The sequence below is a fragment of the Ylistrum balloti genome, unplaced genomic scaffold (assembly GCF_031769215.1).
Source record: "Ylistrum balloti isolate Yb309-2 unplaced genomic scaffold, AGI_CSIRO_Ybal_v1 Utg371180, whole genome shotgun sequence".
NCBI classification, from domain to species: domain Eukaryota; kingdom Metazoa; phylum Mollusca; class Bivalvia; order Pectinida; family Pectinidae; genus Ylistrum; species Ylistrum balloti.
The window spans coordinates 1-20,057 of record NW_026782643.1 but is presented as its reverse complement, the minus strand read 5'-3'; the positions used below and the strand labels follow the sequence as shown (position 1 = coordinate 20,057).

Genomic DNA, 20,057 nt, shown 5'->3' with positions numbered 1-20,057 from the left:
CATCTATTCATTTGTTACTTACTCAGTTAGAGGTATATCAACGTGGTGAAAAGTCTGATCACTTGTTACTGACTTAGCTAGAGTTATGTCACAGAAGTCAACCGTCTGGTCACTTGTCTCTGACTCAGCTAGAGATATATATCACAGTAGTCAGCCGTCTAGGCACTTGTTACTGACTCAGCTAGACGTATGTGTCACAGTGGTGAACCACCTGGTCACTTGTTATCAAATCTGCAGGAAGTATGCCACAGTGGTGAACCATCTAGTCACTTGTTGCCGACTCAGCTAAAGTTATTTCACAGTAGTGAAACATCTAGTCACTTTTACTGCCTCAGCTAGAGGTATATATCACTGTAGGAAACCATCTGGTCACTTGTTACTGACTTAGCTGGAGATAGGTCACTGTGGTAAACCGTCTAGACACTTGGTACTGATTCAGCTAGAGGTATGTCTCAATGGTGAACCTTTTAGTCACTTGATACTGATTCAGCTAGATGTATGTGGCAGTGATGAACTGTCTAGTCACTTGTTACTGACTCAGCTAGAGGTGTCTCACAGTTGTGAAACGTTCGGTCGCTTGTTACTAACTCAGCTAGAGGTACGTTACAATGGGTAACCTTCTAGTCACTTGTAACTGACACAGCTAGAGGTATCTCACAGTTGTGAAACGTTCGGTCGCTTGTTACTTACTCAGCTAGAGGTACGTTACAATGGGTAACCTTCTAGTCACTTGTTACCGATTCAGCTAGAGGTATGTCACAGTGGCAAACCAACAAGTCACTTGTAACTGACATAGCGAGAGGTATGGAACAGTAGTCAGCCGTCATCAAAGTTGTTACTAACTCAGCAAGAGGTATGTCACAGTGGAGAACCGTCTAAACACTTTTTACTGTCTCAGCTAGAGGTATGTGACAGTGGTGAACCGTTTAGTCACTTGTTACTGACTCAGCTTGAGGTATGTTGCAGTAGTCAACAGTGTAGTCACTTGTTACTGACTCAGCTAGAGGTAAGTCACAGTAGTGAACCATCTAGTAACTTGCTACTGACTCAGCCAGAGGTATGTCACAGCAGTGAACCATCTAGTCACTTGTTACTGACTCAGCTAGAGGTATGTCACTGTGGTGAACCATCTGGTCACTTGTTATTGACGCAGCTAGGTGTACGTCACAGTGGTAAACCGTCTAAACACTTTCTACTATCTCAGCTAGAGGTTTGTGACAGTGGTGATCCAAATAGTCACTTGTTACAGACTCAGAATGACGTACGTCACAGTAGTCATCCGTCCAGTCACTTACTGCTGACTCAGCAAGAGGTATGCCACAGTGGCCAAGTGTCTAGTCACTTGTAAGTAACTCAGCTAGAGGTATGTCACGTTGGTAAACCCTCTAGACACTTGTTACTGACTCAGCTAGAGGTATGTCACGTTGGTAAACCCTCTAGTCACTTTTTATTGACTCAGCTCGAGATATATATCACTGTAGTAAACCATCTGGTCACTTGTTACTGACTTAGCTGGAGATAGGTCACTGTGGTAAACCCTCTACTCACTTGTTACTGAATAAACTAGAGGTGTGTCACAAAGATCAATTATCTATTCATTTGTTACTTACTCAGCTAAAGGTATATCAACGTGGTGAAAAATCTGATCACTTGTTACTGACTCAGCTAGAGTTAAGTCACAGTAGTCAACCGTCTGGTCACTTGTCTCTGACTCAGCTAGAGATATATATCACAATGGTCACCCATCTAGTCGTTTGTTACTCACTAAGCTAGAGGTATGTCACAGTGTTGAACCATCTAGTCACATGTTACTGACTCAGCTAGATGTATGTCACTGTGGTGAGCTATATGATCACTTGTTGCCGATTAAGTCAGAGGTATATCAAATGGTAAACCATCTAGTCACTTGTTACTGACTCAGCTAGAGGTATGTCACTGTGGTGAGCTATATGATCACTTGTTACTGACTCAGCTAGATGTATATCAAAATGGTGAACCATCTACTCACTTGTTACTGACTTAGCTAAAGGTATGTCACAGTGGTAAACCATCTAGTCACTTGTCACTAACTCAGCTAGGGGTTCGTTACAATGGGTAACTTTCTAGTCACTTGTTACGGACTCTGATAGAGGTATATCACCATCTAGTCGTTTGTTACTCACTAAGCTAGAGGTATGTCACAGTGTTGAACCATCTAGTCACATGTTACTGACTCAGGTAGAGGTATGTCACGGTGGTAAATCCTCTGGACACTTGTTACTGAATAAACTAGAGGTGTGTCACAAAGATCAATCATCCATTCATTGGTTACTTACTCAGCTAGAGGTATATCAACGTGGTGAAAAATCTGGTCACTTGTTACTGACTCAGCTAGAGTTATGTCACAGTAGTCAACCGTCTGGTCACTTGTTTCTGACTCAGCTAGAGATATATATCACAGCAGTCAGCCGTCTAGTCACTTGTTACTGACTCAGCTAGAGGTATGCCACAGTGGTGAACTATCTAGTCACTTGTTACCAAATCTGCTAGATGTATGCCACAGTGGTGAACCATCTAGTCACTTGTTGCCGACTCAGCTAAAGTTATTTCACAGTAGTGAAACATCTAGTGACTTTTACTGCCTCAGCTAGAGTATGTGCCACAGTGGTGAACCATCTAGTCACTTGTTACTGACTCAGCTAGATGTATGTCACAGTGGTGATCCATATGATCACTTGTTGCCGACTAAGTCAGAGGTAAATCAAAATGGTAAACCGTCTAGATACTTGTTACTGACTCAGCTAGAGGTATGTCACTGTGGTGAGCTATATGATCACTTGTTACTGACTCAGCTAGAGGTATATCACAGTAGTCAACCGTCTAGTCACTTGTAACTGACTCAGCTAGAGGTAGGTCACAGTGGTAAATCGTCTAGACACTTGTTGCCGACTCCGCTAGAGGTATGTCACAGTGGTGAACCATTTAGTCACTTGTTACTGACTCAGCTAGAGGTACGTCACACTGGTGAACCGTCTGGTCACTTGTTATTGACTCAGCTAGGTATGTCACAGTGATGAACCATTTAGGCATCCTTGACCGAGCTAGAATCTTTTTACAATTAGATATACCACAAAGTCATTTGTTACTGTTGTGACAAGCGGATTGTAGGTTTTTTTCACTTTCCTAGAGATGTGACAACAGGTGAGATAATTTTTTTCTACATAAATAGATATTACCATTCATGATGAACAATAGGTTCTAGACAAGTGTTCTATAGTATCTGTACAACCAGCCTTTACTAGCAGGGACCCTTCGTCTTTTGCTTGCACCCGCGATATGCTCTCATGACTCTGAACACTTATTGGGTCGATCATATTGACTATATAGTGTCCTGTTTCATGTATATATATGACTTGATGGATTTTAATGCTGTACGACCTCCTCCGCGCGAACCACTTAATCAGGCGAAAAACACTCACCTGATATCAGTGAAAACTAGACGACGTTTTTAGTCAACTTTCATGAAAAAATCTACTGTTGAATAAAAATCTGTTACTATCCCCTTTAAAGTAGGTAGGAGTTTCCCTGTCTTATGTTGGGAGCATACAAATTTCCTGCTGCATAGAAAATATTGTCTATTTGTAATTGATTAAGACACACCTACCATGGTTTTTCTTCTATATATCCTGCAGATTCGCATTTAATTTTCATTTTATTAATTTTCTTATCCTCATAGTTATTTATGTAATCCTTACTTAAAACTAGGGGAAATAAGAACAAAAGAAAGATTTACACGGAGACTCTCGAAAAAGAGCGAGGAGAATAAGACCAGGCGTTAAGGATAAATAAGCGTTTTCTGCTTTATCATTTACCTCTTGGATTATGACTTCAATTAAGTCTGGTATATATGTTTCTTGTTATTTTAAGCATAGGTATAATTTTGTTGTTTCACAAACCCCTGTAATCACATACCCTATCTGTGATGGAATCAACTTTATTTGTTTTTGGCATTGTAAATGATCACAGACCTCAAGAGAGGGTGAAAAACTGCAAAATACAGAATAATACAATGTGTCAAAAATTTAGGAGTAAATATAAAATGTGCAGCTTGGAATTTAACATTTTATACTAATCACACTAATCACATCTATTAACTTGGAGTGGTTTCATATACATGCATATAAATATACTATGTAACCTCGTTACCGTAATCGGGGGCAAATAAATTTAGCATCTATGTCAAACTAATCTAAATTGTTAAACTAAATCCACCCTTTGGAATCACAATTTGTTGAAAGAAACGAAATTATGATTAAATTTCCCAAGCATGTTATAAAAAATAAATGAGCAGTGTATGACGGACATACCGAATGGATTTGACCGGAAGATCTGTTTTTAAATCTAGGTATCAATTATCACATTACAGTGTATTACTAATAATTTGAATTAGACTGGAATCAAATATTTGAGTATAAACTGATATCAGATAGGAATAATACAATAAACTTACACGATAGTTGCCTTAAGATGTTTTGATTATCATGAAGCATGCACGGTGCAACTATTTAACGAAAGAGTAGTAAAAAGGGAGATAACTCTTAATACAAACTGAAAGGGAAGGTAGCAAGACAGCACACTATCCCTTATCTCTCAGTCCGGTGTTAAGAGAGATTAAATGTTTGTGTTCTACTTTGTTTTCACCCTTTGTCGGTGACAGAGGCGCGCTGCTTTTTGAAAGTATCCATGCTTGCTCACAAGCAAATCTGTTCGCCTTCATACACTTTTTAAAGGTATTGGCCACTGTCTTTCCTTTATTTTTCTTTCATTTTTCTCCTTTTTTCCTTTTAAACTTTATTATATGAGCATTCCGTTCTTTCTTCATCCTCTTCATTTCTTCCAGTATGTTTGTGCGTTAAGACTTTTCATGTCCCAGTTCCCCTAAATTCGAGTATATCCACGAAATTTCATTACAATATTTACTGAATATCTGTAATTGTACTAAAATGTAACTTGAGCTTGACTATGCCTGGTTGTCCCCTTTTCATCAAACCACGAGAGATGATATTCCCAGTATTGGTGTCAACATCGTGACCGGCGAACGTGTATATCATGCCATAGCTTTTGTTTGTAATTCTCGTTAAAGTATTTTTTGTTCTTATCCATATATGGATATTCATTTATTGCATTTATAGATTATGTGCCGTACTAACCAGTTGTTTACGATATCCACTGTAAACTTTAAAAAGCTGCGCAATGCAGTTTAATTCATTATTTGGCTCTACTGTAACTAATCTGAGTACATTTTTGTAATCGTTTAAAAAATAGGTATTTCTAGATACTATGTCTATAAACGCATTCACAATAAGTGGTAACAAAAATATATAAAAGCAAGTCAAGTCGCCCTGAAGACAAGTCGCCCCAATCCTAAATAAGACAAGTCGTCCCCTCGTAAGACAACTCGCCCCAATATATCAAGACACCTCGCCACCCAAAAATAAAATGTGTTATGCGTCAAATGGCTCTACTTGAGAAAACATTTCCTGGCCTAGGCGACGACTTCTTATAACAACACCTTCTTTCCTGTAAATGTGTATGTATGTGGTATATGAGTACATAATTCTTATAATTGGAATAAATGAAATAGCATTAAACAACAAAATAATTATATTTTTATTCATTATTTTTCTTCTGATGAAGGGGGCGACTTGTCTTGATGTAGGGGGCGACCTGTCTTGAGATAATAGGGGCGACTTGACTTGATACCAAATATATAACTATAAAAAATGATGAAAGCTTTGAAAAAAAACCCACAAAAACACAAAACAAAGCTTAAAAAAGCTTACTTTCACGCTTAAATGAGATATTTTCCTTGAGGTTAGTGGATTTTCAATCAACAAATGACAAATTTAATGCCTCGTGCTAGGGGACTCATTTTACTTTATAAATCTCCCAACAGTTAGCTAGGAGTTGTGTAGATATACAGCACACTGATAGGGAGTAAGCTACAAAATCAAAATTCAGAGGGGATGAACTTCCGTGACTTGACGTAGATTTATGGATAATGAAATTCTGACACGTATCAATTCAATTTAAAAGGACAAAGGTGACGTGTTTCTACCACTCACGACTGCTTCTTTTTAACATAATCGCCGGAGACAATATATACCAGGTATAACTCTCTTATGTTATGTTGATAATGTAAACAAAGTTTTACTGCAGACTTGACATCTTTTACCACCATACTTAGTAATAACAAATCTACCGTAATACTGTTATGGTATGGAGGTGAGTAATGAAATATTACTTGTTGTGGTTGAAGGGGAAGTAACTCAATTTTAAGTACGCGTTCATTCCTTGAGTAGGAACTCTTTTGTTAAGAAGAACAAAAAGGAAGAACAAATAAATCTTTTAAAAAGGTGGCATGTATTGCTTTGCTGATTCCTCACCACAATTTCGCTCTATAATACAACACAACACAACACAATAACATCGTTTACTGAACTATAAAAAGTTAATAGGTAAGATTCAAAGTCATGCTAGACATTATGTACTATATATGTTTCCATAGATGATGCCAAATTGTAACTAATTTGAAATCAATTTTATACTAAGGGACGAAATTAGGATTCTCCACCATGTGCAGTACAGGAAAACATTCAAAAACAAAGCTTCTCAAACTTCTATATTTTTCAAACTTCTTAATTACCAAAAAATACATAATATAAGAAAAAGTAAATTATAATTAAATACAAAAAGGATGCGGAACAAAATATCTGGAATTAACATGGTAAGGAGAATAGCTCTTAAGGTACAATTAAAGTATTTAAATATATATTTAGCAAATAAATCATCTCATATAGTTTGTATATAACACAACTTCAATCCATGTTTACAAGTAGGATAATGTGTATTAGTACTTCATCAGTTAATTAACATGGCTAGTATAAATACGGCCACCTTCCTGGCCAATATTATTCGGTTTCTGAAGGCCTTATTCTCCTTGTATTTTTTTCGAATTAATACTGAATTAAGATTCTGTTGTCATACCAGCATTTTCTTCATTGTTTTGTTTTGGAAAAAATGTATTTCACATGTATGTCTTTTGTACAAACTTTGATACCAGTGGTGATATACTCCGATTCATTAGCGACATACATTACACGTGCTTATTGTAGGAGAGGTATCACAGACACGATGGAGATTTAGATTACACCTACGACAACGCTTACAGAGGATATCAGTCCTCCTGCTACAACACTCCGGACTACAATGGTTATGATAACGCTCTGAAGGATTCTGCCATAAGAACGTGGAATCCTTTGAACCATCTCGACTTTTATAACCATGACAACTTCCACAACACGCTCGGAACCTGGAGATCAAGGTCGGATGAAAATATCAAGGTCTCTAGCAGTGGGTTGTTCCGGGGACACTGCAGAAACAGGCCACTCCTCATCGGTGTTGTCATGGCGATGGTCTGCATACTCATCATCATCGGAGTGGCTATCGGGTTGCTGGTTTCCTCAAGTGATTCATGTGGGTATTCATAAATATACAGAAGTTACGAAAATAATATTCATTCGTAATGAATGTGGTTATTAAAGCTAATGAATTTACGCGTCTTTTGATAACTCATGTTTATTTCACCTTTTTATTTTGTTTTTGTTTACTTTTGTGTTATCTATTTATTAATTTAAGTTTTTTTGTTTTGTATTTTTGGTTTGTTTTTGTTTTCTTTCTCACATAATTATTCACCCACAAATGCATGGAATTCACCCTTAGTGACTATTCACAACTTCCGGACCTATCACTTTACCCTCTTTTTAGAGGCTTATGAATGACTGAGTGACAATTGATGACAGAAAAGGGAAATAATTAATTTACTGCAAGATTAAAGGCTAAGTCCTTCTTTACTTTCTTATTTGAAACCATACAAGTGTTCCACAGCTTCATCTATAACAGACATTTTTTTCTTATAAAATTCATACACTTATGAAGGACAATACCATGTGGGAAAACTTATTATGTTATATAGGGTCAAGGTCAATATCATCGTTGCTATTTTGAGGAAATCACATTCCTCACAATATTGGCCTAATTCCTTGAGTGATTTTGATTAAATTTCACTCGCTCCATTGTAATTTTTCCAGTTCGTCTCTATATTGCCGTGACAATGAAGAAAGTTCTACACAGCGCATGCACACACAGCTTATGGGTTGTGCTAATCACCGTTGAGTAGTAATATATACACTGTAACCAAACCGGCTCGTTTACTAAATAATTGTGTTCCTCTAATGTATTGATTTACTGGTTACACATTATATCTTATTACACAAACGTTTGTAATGGACGGATTCCTATCACATATCGTACCCTTTAAGTGCTGGCATTTTAACAGTATTGTATTACTTTTCCCTCTTTTTACAGCTTCAGCAATGCCTAACACTGCCCAACCTGGTACGTATCAATGAAAGTGAATGTTTTTATGTTAAACTTTAATATTTACTGATATAATGGTTGACGCATAATACTTGTGATAAGTTCTATGGACGGAATAACCCTTTTTTCATAAAGTAATATGAATGAAAAATAATTCTTTGAGCAATATGATGATAACATTTAGTTTAAGCGTCGGAATACGAAATCGGTATTTTTATTTTTACATCTTCCTACTAAGACCTACGTTTTTAGAATTTCCCTGTGAAAATGTTACCGTTATAATATTGACCAATAAATGACACTTTTCAGCGTTGACGAATAAGTATTAACCAATGAGAGTGGTACATTTAAGTATTAACCAATGAGAGTGGTACTGTTCAGTATTGACCAGTATGAGTGATACATTTAAGTAGTGACCAATGAAAGTGGTACTGTATAGTATTGACCAATGAGAGTGGTACATTTGAGTATTGACCAGTGAGAGTTGTATATTTGAGTATTGACCAATGAAAGTGGTACTGTTTAGTATTGACCAATGAGAGTGGTACATTTGAGTATTGACCAGTATGAGGGGTACATTTGAGTATTGACCAGTGAGAGTGGTACATTTGAGTATTGACCAGTGAGAGTGGTACATTTGAGTATTAACCAGTGAGAGTGGTACATTTGAGTATTGACCAGTGAGAGTGGTACATTTGAGTATTGACCAGTGAGAGTGGTATTGTTTAGTATTGACCATTGAGAGTTGTATATTTGAGTATTGACCAGTGAGAGTGGTACATTTGAGTATTGACCAGTGAGAGTTGTATATTTGAGTATTGACCAATGAAAGTGGTACTGTTTAGTATTGACCAATGAGAGTGGTACATTTGAGTATTGACCAGTGAGAGTGGTACATTTGAGTATTGACCAGTGAGAGTGGTACATTTGAGTATTGACCAGTGAGAGTGGTACATTTGAGTATTGACCAGTGAGAGTGGTACATTTGAGTATTGACCAGTGAGAGTGGTACATTTGAGTATTGACCAGTGAGAGTGGTACATTTGAGTATTGACCAGTGAGAGTGGTACATTTGAGTATTGACCAGTGAGAGTGGTACATTTGAGTATTGACCAGTGAGATTGTAAGTGTTTCAGTGACGACCAATATGAGTTGTACTTAATTTAGTATCAATGGATGAGAGTCGTTCTATTTTTAGTATCGGCCATATTTAAGCATTGACCTATGAGAATGTTGCTTTCTATCTGCAACACACAATCCCCAGATTTTCAGACACGGGTGAAATAATAAGTCTTTTTTTGCATACACAAAGAGACTTATCAGTATCGATCGCAAAGTCTGTCAGATATTGGAATAATTTACCATTCACTTACATTCAGTTGCAAGGAGAAATCGATATTTCAATCCTTATTCGCACACAAGAACATTGATATTCTCGAGTTTAACTAAATTTCATTTAACAATTTTCACATTGAAAATGTTGTTTAGGTTAACTTGCTGCATACTTAATGAATCACACTTTGAGGAGATTTAAAGTTTCGAATAATGCTTGTATGATGTAGTAAGTTTGAGATGTAGAGTTAAGCAATATCTCTATGTTGGTAGAGAATAGCAAAGAAGACAATATACTTTTGAAATGTCAACTGCGTTATTCGTTTTATAGCGGAATACATCGGTAGCTTAAGTTTACAAAGACCATGGGATCCAAACTATTTGAACACCAGCAGTCCAATATACCAAGAGTTTCGTCAAAATTTCATCAACATGGTGAGAATATGTCATAGATGTGAATACTTTACAAATATCGAGAAAATTAAGAAAAGAAATCGGCAGACTTTAAAAAAAGAAAGGAAGAGAGGAAAATGGAAAAATAGATATCTCATATCTATAACATAAAAACGTAATAAATAAAATAGAAATTTAAATGTTGAAATTGATAAACAGGATACTGAACGGCAAATATACATGTACCTGTCTTTAATATAAGTAACTATATTAGTTAGATATCAGTTAATCCGGAAAACCTTTTGTTTGTTAAAGAAGTCAAACGTATCAATATTTTGTAAACATTCTGCTGTAGGTAACAATATTTACATTGACAGATGGATGCTAGTTTCGGCAGAAGTAATTTGAACAATAATTATGCTGGCACAACACTGACAGGACTGAGGTAGGTGCTGGCGAGGAGTAGTATTCGATTAGAGTACAAATGACAGATCAGTGAATAACACATTTTAATACAATATAGTAGAGTCAAATAATGAATTAAATTGCATCATACAGCTGTTTCGTCCAACTAGGACTCGTCGAAAAAAAAAAAAAAAAAAACATTAAAAAGAGACCAGGTAGAAATGTCAAAATCTTGATAAGAAGGTGCACTAAGGTCCATAATTCAATAAATATCACAATTTTTCGTGTATCTGATAATTTAAGTACAAATGTATTTTGTAAACAACTGCTCTAATATATTAAAACGTTGCATTAAGGTTATGGCAAACCTTGATGTAAAAGTGTAACACATAAAATGTCGAAACCAACGAGGTTCATACCTGTATACGTCCTAGTGACTTGGTCTATATCCTTCCTAGTAACTAAATCCATGCCTGTATACGTCCTAGTGACGTAGTCTATATCCTTCCTAGTAACTAAATCCATACCTGTATACGTTCTAGTGACGTTGTCTATATCCTTCCTAGTAACTAAATCCATACCTGTATACGTTCTAGTGACGTTGTCTATATCCTTCCTAGTAACTAAATCCATACCTGTATACGTCCTAGTGACGTAGTCTATATCCTTCCTAGTAACTAAATCCATACCTGTATACGTCCTAGTGACTTGGTCTATATCCTTCCTAGTAACTAAATCCATACCTGTATACGTCCTAGTGACTTGGTCTATATCCTTCCTAGTAACTAAATCCATACCTGTATACGTCCTAGTGTCTTGGTCTATATCCTTCCTAGTAACTAAATCCATACGTCCTAGTGTCTTGGTCTATATCCTTCCTAGTAACTAAACCCATACCTGTATACGTCCTAGTGACGTAGTCTATATCCTTCGTAGTAACTAAATCCATACCTGTATACGTCCTAGTGACGTAATCTATATCCTTCCTAGTAACTAAACCCATACCTGTATACGTCCTAATGACTTGGTCTATATCCTTCCTAGTAACTAAATCCGTACCTGTATACGTTCTAGTGACGTTGTCTATATCCTTCCTAGTAACTAAATCCATACCTGTATACGTCCTAGTGACGTAGTCTATATCCTTCCTAGTAACTAAATCCATACCTGTATACGTCCTAGTGACGTTGTCTATATCCTTCCTAGTAACTAAATCCATACCTGTATACGTCCTAGTATATCCTTCCTAGTAACTAAATCCATACCTGTATACGTCTAGTGACTTGTCTATATCCTTCCTAGTAACTAAATCCATGCCTGTATACGTCCTAGTGACGTCGTCTATATCCTTCCTAGTAACTAAATCCATACCTGTATACCCTAGTGACTGATATCCTTCCTAGTATACTTCCTAGTAACTAAATCCATACCTGTATACGTCCTAGTGACTATATCCTTCCTAGTAACTAAATCCATACCTGTATAGGTCCTAGTGACTTGGTCTATATCCTTCCTAGTAACTAAATCCGTACCTGTATACGTTCTAGTGACGTTGTCTATATCCTTCCTAGTAACTAAATCCATACCTGTATACGTCCTAGTGATGTAGTCTATATCCTTCCTAGTAACTAAATCCATACCTGTATACGTAACTAAATCCTACCTGAGTGACTTGTCTATATCCTTCCTAGTAACTAAATCCATACCTGTATACGTCCTAGTGACGTCCTAGTAACTAAATCCATAGTCTATATCCTTCCTAGTAACTAAATCCATACCTGTATACGTCCTAGTGACGTAGTCTATATCCTTCCTAGTAACTAAATCCATACCTGTATAGGTCCTAGTGACTTGGTCTATATCCTTCCTAGTAACTAAATCCGTACCTGTATACGTTCTAGTGACGTTGTCTATATCCTTCCTAGTAACTAAATCCATACCTGTATACGTCCTAGTGACGTAGTCTATATTCTTCCTAGTAACTAAATGCATACGTCCTAGTGACTTGGTCTATATCCTTCCTAGTAACTAAATCCGTACCTGTATACGTCTTAGTGACGTAGTCTATATCCTTCCTAGTAACTAAATCCATACCTGTATACGTCCTAGTGACGTTGTCTATATCCTTCCTAGTAACTAAATCCATACCTGTATACGTCCTAGTGACGTAGTCTATATCCTTCCTAGTAACTAAATCCATACCTGTATCCCTCCTAGTAACTAAATCCATACCTGTATACGTCCTAGTGACGTAGTCTATATCCTTCCTAGTAACTAAATCCATACCTGTATACGTCCTAGTGATGTAGTCTATATCCTTCCTAGTAACTAAATCCATACCTGTATACGTCCTAGTGACTTTGTCTATATCCTTCCTAGTAACTAAATCCATACCTGTATACGTCCTAGTGACTTGGTCTATATCCTTCCTAGTAACTAAATCCATACCTGTATACGTCCTAGTGACTTGGTCCTTCCTAGTAACTAAATCCATACCTGTATACGTCCTAATGACTTGGTCCCTCCTAGTAACTAAATCCATACCAGTATACGTCCTAGTGACTTAGTCTATATCCTTCCTAGTAACTAAATCCATGACCTGTAGTCTATATCCTCCTAGTAACTAAATCCATATATAGGTCTTCCTAGTATATGTAGTGACTTATCCTTCCTAGTAACTAAATCCATACCTGTATATGTAGTGACTTGGTCTATATCCTTCCTAGTAATAAATATATTTTTTCATTGAAAGTGATAACGACGCTGTTCTGAGTGTTATTTGTTCTAATATCTTTGTGATGAATTCTGGTTTAGTGAATGGATTCAGTTCGTAATCTTTTTCTACATTGCATGAACTTAAACCCTGATACTTATCTGAAGTGTCATTACAAATCACCTTTCATACTCTTTCTTTTTGAAAGTTATTCTTCTTTTGTACGGTCTGGTCAAGAAACATCATATCAGTGGATCTGATAATCAGGACCAACCAAATACATGTTTAACCTTCTCCTCGTTTTTGATGACGAAGGCAAGACAGGTTACAAATGTTAGCAACATTATATATTGATATTTTAGTGTCCATTATTGGCTTGTATCATTGTGTATTGCTCCGAAATACTTACAGTCAGTGCATCCGACTAAATACAAAGGAATTTCCGTTTCAGTGAAGGGAGTGTGGTTTGCAGTTTTATTGTTTCATTCACCTCCATCACAGTTGATCAAGCCATCTTGAGTCCTCAGCTGATCACTGAGACTTTGTTATCATCACTGTCAGCTGTGTCCAGTGAGGCGGGACCTACTGATAGTCTACGGCTGTTCATAAATGACATAATCACCTCGACACTGCAGGGCACCTTGCAAGGTAGACTCATTCTTAAACTGTAATTCAAATTATAATTCGAGTGGTTTTTGAACTAATAAATAGGAAACAGTTATAACAACACATTAAAATACATCAAAAAATTATTTAAATTTTTTTCTTTGCTATTTTGGTGTCAATTCACAAAAAGTTGTTACCTAGGTGACCATAAAATATAAGTTTTGAAAACATATATATTATTTTCATGGAATTTGAAAAATTCATAATATCACTGTTTTTGTCGTGTTCATTTTTTGGTGTTGTTTTATTTTGTTTTGTTTCTTGTTCTGTTTATTCGTATTGTTTTATTCTGTCTTTTTTCATTGCAATTTTTTTCTTTTTTCTATCATGTTTTTTACTTGTTTTCATACCTCCTCATCATTATCATTCACGGGTAGGGACATTTGATATTAACCATATCTTTCTGTCCAATAGTCTCACATCCCTTTCCATGAAAAATGAACAAGAAAATACCAACATGTCAACATAATCATAATCCAAACTGAAAATATTTTAATCTAGGGCAAAATGTAAATAATAGTAAAAATACACAGAAATTCCTGAAAAGTACAAGGCGAATAAAATCCAGTCGTCCGGAAGAATAAGTGCCTTCTTAACTGCTGACAGCTAGTGCTAACTCATCAAACAGTTGTTGCGTTAACATGCATGTCTTAGACATATTCTAGTGAAGAAACTGTTTATTTCTTTGTGTGATATGAAGCTTTACGTGTTTGACGCCCGTACGTTTGCATGTTGTTGCCGTTGTTATATACCTTATTCTTATTTTAGAACGTGGTTACAGGGCGGTCGTTGTCAGTGAAGGAGAAAGCGTTTATTCTTCCGGAACACCTGGTCTTCTTCATCTCATACTTTTACAGGAGTCTCCTTGAAAATCTTCATTTTGTTCATATTTAGCCCTAGGTTGATTCAATATGAGTTTGGATTATGATTATGTTGACATGTTGGTATTTTCTTGTTTTTCAATATTCCACGCTAAATACTGAACAGTTTACTTACTTCCTTTGTTATTCACTATTTCTTGACAAGTACGGATGAAACAACGGTTTCAACCACGGAACAGAATTAGGTCAAGTTTCTGATTTACTAGCGGGTTTTCATTATTGAATCCAAAGACATTGGAATGTTTTAAAGTGAAGTTTAACAAATGTGTAAGAATTTTCAAACTTACAACAAATATTTTGAAAAGCTGGTTTAGCTCACTATTATGTTAGATTGATGTTTATTTATTGTTTTTCTCTTTACAGCCGTAACAGTTGTTAGAACAACAACGACTACGACTACCACCCCTACAACTACAACCGAAACTACTACAACTCCAACAACTACAACTACTCCAACGACAACAACTACTACCCCAGAAACTACGACAACTACCACTACAACTACTACCCCAGAACCAACGACAACTACAACTCCAACAACTACTACCCCAGAGCCTACGACAACTACTACCCCAGAAACTACGACAACTACAACTCCAACAACTACAACTATAACAACCACTACCCCAGAACCAACGACAACTACAACTCCAACAACTACTACCCAGGAACCAACGACAACTACAACTCCAACAACTACTACCCCAGAAACTACGACAACTACCAGTACAACAACTACTGCCCCAGAGACTACGACAACTACAACTCCAACAACTACAACTATAACAACTACTACCCCAGAACCAACGACAACTACAACTCCAACAACTACTACCCCAGAAACTACGACAACTACAACTCCAACAACTACTGCCCCAGAGACTACGACAACTACCAGTACAACAACTACTACCCCAGAACTTACAACAACTACAACTCCAACAACTACCACCGCAGAACCTACGACAACTACAACTCCAACAACTACTGCCCCAGAGACTACGACAACTACAACTCCAACAACTACCACCGCAGAACCTACGACAACTACTACCTCAGAACCTACAACAACTACAACTCCAACAACTGCTACCTCAGTTACCAAGACGCCGACAGGTAAGAATTTATACTATCTAATTGCTCTTATTAACTAAATGGTTATTGCAAGTAAAATGATTTTCCATGTGGGACGGGGCGCAATTTGCTTATGGAAGGTGCACTTTTGAAATTATACATGCACACAAGTGATAAGCACCTTTTAATACTTAGAACTAGATACTGCATAGCCAAAGAATGAATTCAACCGTACCATACAGTTATTTCGTCCGTCGAGGACTAGCATAGTGGATCCATAGTGATCGAAAGTAATATCATAAACCAAAGGAGAAGGTGCATTAAACTTGTAAAATAAAGGTGGGGTCAACATTTTGCCCCCACACACATTTCTATTATTTTTTCGCCATATGTAGATACATAAAAATAACCTACAACCGCATAAGTGATTAGGCATTATAACTACTTATAGTCATACTGGACCACCTTGTATAACACCAGGATGAGTGACAAAGATATCCTAACATAATGACGAATTCTTGCTACATGAGATTTTTAAATGAAAATATATTAAGTACATAAAATGTCCATTATTTTGATACCACATATGTTATATTGGCATAAAAAATGTTAGCATATTGATAGCTTTGATTTAAAAAAAACGCACAATTTTCACAAAATAAAGAATATATCAAAGTTTGTCAAGTTCATTTTGTATAGTTGCAATCTCGGTCTAAATTTCATACTTCTTTAAAAACTTTCTACATATATTTGCTGTCTATTGAATAAATTTTAAGTGATTTCAAAACCGGTAAAATATCTTTTAAGCAATTCCAACATGCTTTTTGCATAATTTGCCATAATCATGAAGATTTAATTTTTGTTGTTTTTTTGTGCCAAATACTGCTATATTTTCCAGTTTTGTGTAGTACCAAAGCACATTAAGTATTTTGTATTTGTTTTAAAATTAAATGCAGTAGGTATAACTTAACATAGTGTTTTCTGCACGAGAAATCTATCCTCCAAAGAAAAACTGACAGTTTAATTTTTATTATAAAAACTTTTTTTTTGTTTGTAATTTTTTTATTTTTAAGCATTTTTTACAAGTATTGTTAACAACACATAAGCATACACACTCCACACACAGAAACTTGCATACCTGTATAGGATTGCAACTATTTGTGAATCAATAACTTAAGTATATTGTAGATAATATCCTAGTTTACACAACATTCTTATCCTCATAATTGTCATCAGCATTAGAATATTGCAATTCATCCATAGCTAGATAATGAAGAAAATATGGTTTACCAAAACCAATTACCATTTCTATATACAAAACGAAACACATGCCTTTGTCATCTTTATCACACACACACTTTCCTTCCTTCCACACAGAGAGAGACAGAGAGACAGAGAAAAAGAAAGTGTGTGTGTGTGGGGGGGGGGGGGGTTTTAGGGGGCTAAACATTCATATCACATATATGTATCTTACTCACCAACAATGTATTATCTGTTTCACTTACTTTTTAAAAACCCTCACACACTTTAGAGGAGAATAGCAGAGACAAAAAAGAGACAAGCAACAAGGAACAAGAGAGAGGTCTTTGGACTAGTGGAAGAGAGAAAAATTATTATATGTGTATATTGAAAATCTAAAATACACAATGAAAGGTCATTTTATTCTTTGTAAGGTCTGCTAGTCCTGGAGAAATGCACAGCTGGTTAAGATTTTATCATGAATATTAAGATAGTATTATTAAGTACACATACTATTAAATGGTTCATCAAGTAACAGTTATATATACATGTATGAGTAAAGCTTTGTGATGTAGGCATATGGAACTATGAGTATGACTGAAAGAGAGAGAGGGGGGAAAAATAAAGAAATATATATATAATATATTGACCTAGTAATTATATTGTTATATTGTTATTATAGAGCATCAGAGAGTAAAACCAACTGAGTATTGATATTACAAAGTAAAATGAAACTACATCGTGTCTATATAATGCATGCAGTTATTTCAGCATAATCAAGTTATCCTAGTGCAGATTGTAGACTGTTTACATACATTATGTCTGAAAATACTCATACAACAATAGACACATCATAAATCATAGATTATTAAGGGTTTTCATTTTACAGTGAAGTATATTTACCTGCACAAATTATTATGCAATTTCTATCAAAGACTTCCATTTTCTCCATTCATTTTCAAATCTGACCTTTTTGGAGTCCCCTTGACTATTTGCTATATATTTTTGAACAGAGTAGTATTCTTTGATAGAATTTACAAATGCATTAATGTTTAATCTTTTATGATAGCATCTAGTCTTATAGATATAATTCTTAATAATTATTAGTATTACATTGTCAGTTTTCACTGATGTAAGCATTTGATGTTGTAATAAAAATCCAAAGAGACACGTTTCTTTATTAAAAGCAAAAGGAATAACAAGTGATTCTAGAAGTACTTCAAGACTTTTTAAAAAAAAAAAAAAATGTACTTCTTGACATTCCCACATAATGTGGATTATAGTTCTACATTGCATAAGGGACAGAGTGGACTGGCAACTAAACCTAATCTGTAGATAAAGGAGTTCGTTGTCAGAATATGATGGACTAATCTATATTGAAACCATTGTAGTTTTGTATTTTTAATTACTATAAAAGGAATTTTGTAGATTTCTTCCCATTGCAAATTATTTAATTGGATCTCATCCTCCCATTTCTGTCTACCAGTGGGAATAATATCATTTTTAATCATAAGATTATACAAATCTTTAGACCCTTTTATCTTTTTTATGAAAAAATAAACATTGATAGGTATAAAAGGATATTCAATTGAAACTGCCCTAGTATTTTCAAGATCAACTTGACCTAAATATGTTTTGATAGAAGATAAGATACCACGGTATGTAAGAAAATCTGTGTTTATTTGATATAAGTGGATAAATTCCTCAAAAGTATAGAAAGTGAGAGTATCACTGTCTTTTATTAAGTCATTCACAACAATAACCCCCTTTTTATACCATTCCTTATAAAATATAGTTTTTCCCCCAATAGTTAGGCTCTCATTGTACCATAGTGGAGCTGTTATGATGAACTTTTCCCATACTTGCTTTACACCACCTACACTATTGAATCTTGTCCATGCCAGAAAGATATCCTTCCAGAAATATTTTTACAATTATTTTGACATAGTTTAATATACTCGTTACCACAATTTGAAAGCAAATGTAGGTCAATATATGTATTTAAAATGATTTGCCACTTTCCAGACTTTTGATACAGCCTCCTTAACCAACTTAACTTAAGCGAATCTATAAAGGATCTTACATTTACCATTTTGAGACCCCCTCTGTAATATTCTTGGGTTATGATATCCCTCTTAACTTTTTCAGTACTCCCATTCCACAAGAATTGAAAAAAGCATTTTATTTAACCTATTCAAAAATTGATTGTCTGGATTTGGTAAGGAGATAAATAAATGAGTAAATTGTGGTAACATCAAAGATTTAATTAGCTGAATTCTCCCTAATGGAGTAAGTATTCTTCCACTCCATGTTTTAATTAGTGATTTTAGTTTCATTATTTTCTTATCAAAGTTCAATTTGGGGATCTCATGTAAGTTAACACTAAATTCTATTCCAAGGAGAGTGAACTTATTCTTTCCCCACTGTAAATTTAATTCAGGTAAAAACATATCTTCACTATAAATTTTACTTCCTATCCAGATCACCTGTGTTTTATCTATATTCAATTTTAAAACAGAAATTCTCGCAAATATATTTAATTCTTCAATGGATTCTTTCAAAGATCTTTCTGTACCATCTAATATGAGAGACGTATCATCTGCATATTGAGAAATTAGGATTGGACTATTATTTATCCCTATACCCTGAATCATCTTATTGTTTCTTATCCTTATGGAAAGTATTTCCACACACAAAATAAAAATATATGGGGCGATTGGGTCGCCTTGGCGACAACCTCTTTTAATACTTAGAAAAGATGACAAATTACTTCTTTGGATTGATAGTTGAATGAACATCTGTGTGTAAAACTTTCACCCATTTTCTAGACTAGAACCAAAATTGAAAAAATGTTAAGACTTTAGATATAAATTCCCATGACACTGAATCAAAAGCCTTCTCAAAATCAATCATTAATAACATACCTGGAATATTGT

General features: G+C 35.4%; 1 protein-coding gene across 1 annotated transcript; it reads left to right on the top strand.

The window, feature by feature from the left end:
- Window positions 1–7,323: 7,323 nt before the first annotated feature.
- On the top strand, window positions 7,324–15,924 carry LOC132561216 (probable serine/threonine-protein kinase clkA; the record flags this gene model as incomplete). Its single annotated transcript, XM_060225946.1, has 2 exons — window positions 7,324–7,515; window positions 15,188–15,924. Coding segments are annotated over exons 1-2 (929 nt in total), but the record flags the coding sequence as incomplete, so codon positions are not given.
- Window positions 15,925–20,057: the final 4,133 nt, after the last annotated feature.